The sequence below is a fragment of the Cephus cinctus genome, unplaced genomic scaffold (assembly GCF_000341935.2).
Source record: "Cephus cinctus unplaced genomic scaffold, Ccin1 Ccin1_scaffold0169, whole genome shotgun sequence".
NCBI classification, from domain to species: Eukaryota; Metazoa; Arthropoda; class Insecta; order Hymenoptera; family Cephidae; genus Cephus; species Cephus cinctus.
In genome coordinates, this window is record NW_014332893.1 from 561,327 (window position 1) to 566,769 (window position 5,443).

The 5,443-nt window shown below is 46.6% G+C and overlaps 1 protein-coding gene across 4 annotated transcripts in view; it reads right to left on the bottom strand.

The window, feature by feature from the left end:
* Positions 1-5,443, bottom strand: part of LOC107264436 (zinc finger protein chinmo) — a 63,827-nt gene that overhangs the window by 46,408 nt on the left and 11,976 nt on the right. For 3 of the 4 annotated variants that reach the window (XM_025081713.1, XM_025081712.1, XM_025081715.1), the window contains exon 2: positions 3,373-3,603. In XM_025081713.1, the coding sequence (XP_024937481.1) occupies positions 3,373-3,603 (231 nt within the window). Of the gene's footprint in view, positions 1-3,372; positions 3,604-4,383; positions 5,163-5,443 lie in introns of those variants that run through there. The other variant, XM_025081714.1, reaches the window with a different exon arrangement.

Here is a 5,443-nt window from a genome sequence, read left to right on the forward strand (position 1 = left end):
TACCCCGTGCAATTATCTAAAGTCACGGTGCATAATCGACTTGGCGCAAACAGAACCGCCATTCTCCCAGCAAGCGTTTCGTTAGACCCGATGACGTGTCTCGCGTTAGATTTCCTCAAGGCAAGGACACAATGGAGAACCGAGCGATTACCGAGCGACTACAGAACCCGTCCTTTGGAACGGCTGGCTCTGTCCTATGTCTCTGTCTCTTGTTCTCTAACGATGCTGAATTTTTTCTATCGTCCCCTTACCTCCCTAACACTGCTGAACCCTCTCTTGCTCTCTCTCTCTCTCTCTCTCTCTCGCTCCCTCTCTCTCTCTCTCTCTCTCTCTCTCTCTCACTCTCTCTCCTCTGTCTCTCTCTGTCGCTCTGTCTCTCTCTCTCTCTCTCTACCCCCTCTCTCCCTCTCAATCTCATTCTCCATCTCCCTCTCCCTCTCATTCTCCATCTCCCACACTTTCGAATATGACCACCGCTATGGCAGCGAGCTGATTCGAGTTTCTAACGACGGAGCGTGTCCATGTGCCACTTGCAGCAATGCCATTTTGTGGCACGGTCTCTTTCTCTCTCTCTCGCTCGCTCGCTCGCTGGGTGTCCCTCTGTCCTTCTCTGTCTCACTGTCAGTGCCCATTCTCTCGAGCGTATTAGATATGCCATACCAAAAAGTCATTAGAGCCTTTTTGGATTCTATGCACTGAAGGCATGTACCCGTGGGGGTACAGGGGGTTTCATACGTGAATAGCGGAGATAGTTTTGTGCGACTATATATATATATATCTGTGTCTGTATGTGTATAGGCAAAGATATTGTGCATCGAAGACGGCTGACAACCTTCTAACGTTTCTTCCGCACGAAACCGACTGTTATGTCTAACTGTAACCCAGACCTACTTACGCCGTTGCTATAGCCGCTCCGCGGGACTCGTGCATAGTTGCTCAATCTTTCTCTGCCGTGAATCGAGACTCGCCATGAGAGATTTAACGCAGCGACTTGGCTATGTCGAACGCAGACGGGAATATCGTTTGCGATCGACAGGGATATTGCGCAAGATCGCACGGGAATCTTATGACGTTAAACGAGACGGCAGAGCATAGGCGTAGGCGATATGAATTTGCATGGTGAATTTTTTGAGGTATTAATTCTTTTTAGGGTAAAATCTTTTTTATTCGCTCAACACAGCATGGGCGATGTTCAATGGCGGCTTGGTGGTAAAATCAAAAGCAGACTTTCAGATCAGTGATTTTTTTCTTTCGGCACGGTTGTCGATGATCACGTTGCGAACTTTGACGTCACTTTTGACAAGGATCACGTTTGTGCGATTACGTGGTAGGTTAGGTTAACACGGGTAAGCGGGGCGATGCTAGAAGATTCATGCAATGCCGTAGGTGAAAGTGCTGAAAGGATCAGCCGTGTCTTTTAATTGGCTGCTCCGAGAGGAGTGTGAAATGTTACGGGTGTTTGTGTACTACGGATTTTCGATAATCGAAGGTATCGATAGGAACAATCGAAGCTGATTGGAACGAATCGCGAATTTCAATGGCGTACCGAAACAGTCCGATGCACGTAAAGTGGAGAGTGAAAAAAAAAATAAACGGACGCTGCGACAAGAAAAAAATTTATTAATTCGTCCGATCACGTTATTCATAGTAGGAATCGATATTATCGATCACTGGTTGATCGATAAAAAAATATATATATATATATATATATATACCTACATAAAATTGCCAGTCTCCATCAACCAGTTATGCGACCGAGTGGCGACTCTGCAAAGGTTCTCGAAAATTGCACATCCTCTTTTGCTTAATTCAGTCTGATAAACAAAGCGCACTTATCTAACAGACACATGTCAGCATAGTACCGTTATCTCGTACGTCTGATAAGGCTCGTAGCTCTATTGACAGGAACGAGGAAAAACAAGAAATTGGCGGGTCTTGCAGCCTCGTACGATTAATCGCCAATAAGTCGGAACGTGGGTATTATAAATGCCACCAGCGAAAATCGTTTCTTGCGAAATCACCGGAACGCAAATTTAACCGACACTTGAGATAATTCACGTCACTCTCGAAATAAACACCAAAGTCAAGCACAGCCGTCGCACCTGGCGATGCGCCTGAGGGGGAAAAAAATTTCGGGAAAAAAAAATATTGAGTGCACTTTTTTTTCTCGATGCACTCAAAGTGCATCCTAAACGACACGAGAAGCATTTCGCGAATGGTTGAGCGAAATTAATACGAAAAAAAATTTCGTCCCGAAAGGACTCGAGCGGTGCATCCGGGAAAGTGCACGGACCAAGTGCATCGCGCGAGCGCTCGAGTCGCACTGGTATTCCGGCCGGCTGGCACGGCTCTCGCCGGTTGCACTTTTCGCGAAACACGTACAGCGCACATAGGCGAAAGTGCAACGTGTGCAAGTCGCTAAGATTCACGTGCGAGGTGGTGACTATGCGCAAGCTGTGTGTGCGCGGACGGCCACGTGGTCGAGAAGGGAAGTAGGGGACAGCCAATCGCGAGTGCATTCCTCGGATGCACCAACACAAGTGAATCAGTGCCAAGTAGTGGAGATTCGCGTGCAAGAAGACGGCGACACGTGCGAGTAGTGCGAGGATATTCACGATCAGACCGTAACAGGGTAGGGGTAAGTCTCGTGTCGAGCGGCTGATGCGATCGGAGGGAATGCACTCGCGTGGCAGTGGATAAAGGACGTGCAGGTCAGACGTTAAATTTCGAGTGGTGGAGCTGTACCCTTGGCCGGGCAGTGATTAGGGTAAGTGGATGGTCGGACGGCGAATATTTTGCCAGCCCGTAGGCAGCAGTACCAAGCCGCTCCAAGTAGTCGTGGCGGACTTGGTCAGACTGCCGCACTGCTTTGCGCACATGGTATAAGCGCGGTTATATGCACTTTTGCGTAACGATAACGCATTGACCGAAACGTATGAAATTTTAAAGAAAATTTACATTGCCCGGAACATTTGACAGCCCTGCTGTCACGTAAACAAAGCCGTAGAACTGTGAATTTAATGATTCGACCGACTAGATACGAGTGGTAAACAAAAATTTTTTACGATCTCAAAATAATACGCAATCTGATTATGCTTCTGGTAATTGCACGGAGATTTTGAAAAAAAGAGTCACGTGACTTCCACGAAGCGAATTTCGATTCGTACGATGCACGTACGTGGGCGACCACGTGCAAGACGATTATCGAGAACGTTCGTACGTGTGATTTTTTTTTTTTTTTTTCAAATAAATTATCAGCACGGAAAAAACTTTGAAAAATTATATATCGATTGCTTTGAACTTACCCTCACAAAAAAGGGTGACATCGGTTAGACTCTCGCTCAAATTATATATCGATTGCTTTGAACTTACCCTCACAAAAAAGGGTGACATCGGTTAGACTCTCGCTCTTGAAGAGGTTCGAAAAAGCGGTGGCCAAGTTGCTACCGAAGCTGTTCCACTTGAGGCAGAACTGTTGCTGATGAGAGTCCATGATGCCACCCCTAAGCCCACACCCGTGACCTTCGCCACCCCTGTCACTGCCACCACCTTCCAGTAGGGATCTCCCTTCTTGATCGCGCCCGTACCCAACTGCTCCTCCAGCTGCACAGAAACGTATCCAATTGTCAGACAACTTGCGGACGACACAGGCAAGGGCATGAAAATTACATGATAATGAATCAAGGGATCTGGGTAAACGATCTTGGGATTCTATCAAGATCCGAGCGACGTATCGAGGTCACTGACACTTTTCCCCATGGGCCAAGCCACGTACCGGTGAGGTCGCGCGAAGATATGAAAAATATTATTTTTCAAAATTCAATATCAATTTTAAAAAAAAATTTTTATCTCTTACTCCATCGAGATCAAAATCGACAGACAGTACGGTGAAGCTGCAAAGTTTGCAGTCTACGTATTTTCAAACGTGTGTCTTTAACGTATGCCATTCGTGTCGACGTATATGGTTCCCCTATGTACGTGATCGCGATATCAATCGGAATGCCGATCGTAAATAGTCCCAGAGAAAGATTGGGGGCCTGCATTGCGGAACAGTAGCGGTAAATTTCGAGGGGATAATAAAGCGTCAAAGAACTGTCGTAAGGCGAAGAGTTTTTGTTGCACTTTTAAAATTTCAAGGGATAAACAAAAAATTAAATAATCACCGTGCAAACAAAGTAGGTTCAACCGAAAACAAAAAAAATCGTAAAATTCTATAATTTTGATTATACAAAAAAAACGGAGCAAAATGAAATCTGACAATCTTATCGCCGGATAGAAAATCGCTTGATCCAAATATAAACCCAACATACACGCACAGCAGTGCGTAACGTCGAAGTAACGTGCAGAACGTAATAAAAAAGAAGAAAAAAAAAAAAAACGTACCGATCGAAAGAACAAAAAATTGCAGCGCAGAAAATTCCAGAAGAGCCGCTATTTCCAGAGTACAGAAATCGATGATTCACAAAAGAAACAAATTTTTTAACCAGTCACTCAAAGTTCCGCAAAACATAAATCCATATCACCGTGAGCACCGATAGTCAAGGTAAATAACAGCACAGAAAACTACGAACAGTCGGCAAATAATTCGTCGGAATCGATAAGTGTCGAAAACGCAAGAAAAAAAAAAAAAAAAAGAAAAAAAGTAAGGCAACCGTCAAAGAAAATCCGCACAACAAGACAGCCACAGGCTTCCTAGGTCAAAGTATAACGATCCCAATGTCGAGCGAACAAAGTGTATCCAGGATTCCCGTGAGCCCGAGGATCTTCAGTTAGCAGACCCGTGTCCGGAGCACGTGTACGCGCGCGCTTCGCACAAACTCCGTGAACGGAGACACAAGAGTTCCTGGCATTGTCCGGGTCTCGGCCAATGAATCCGGCACAAAAATCCGTCACTCTCCCTCTCTCTCACTCACTGAGACAATGCTATCACGTCCGACCCTTCCTCAGTGTCGTAGTCGTGGCCGTAAGACCTGGTCGCGATCCTCGTTTTTACAGAAGGAAGCCGCATCGAGCCCCGTGCACGTTCTGAATGCGCCGCACCACGCGAGGAACGGACGAGCGGCCGTACGAGAGCGAGGAAAATGAGCTAACGACTCCGAGCGACCGACCGAGCGTGCGTGCGAGCGAGCGAGCGAACGAGCGACCGAGCGTGCGAGCGAGTCAGCTAGCGAACTGAGTAGAGTGTATTACGCGCAGAGAAAGAGGTTAGAAGAGGCACGCGCAAACGATGAGCGAAACACGATTTAACGTTAGGCAGAAGCCGGCCGGAGAGGAGGACTGCGGCCGGCAGTGCGAGCGTCCGAAGTCGTGCCGCGAAATGAAAAAAAGGAAGAAAAAAAAAAGACCGAGAGAAATATTCAAGAATGTAACGATGAAAGAATGTGTATATGGGTCATCGGTGCCGATGCAAATGCGGTTGGCCGAAATAGTATTAGTAAAACAG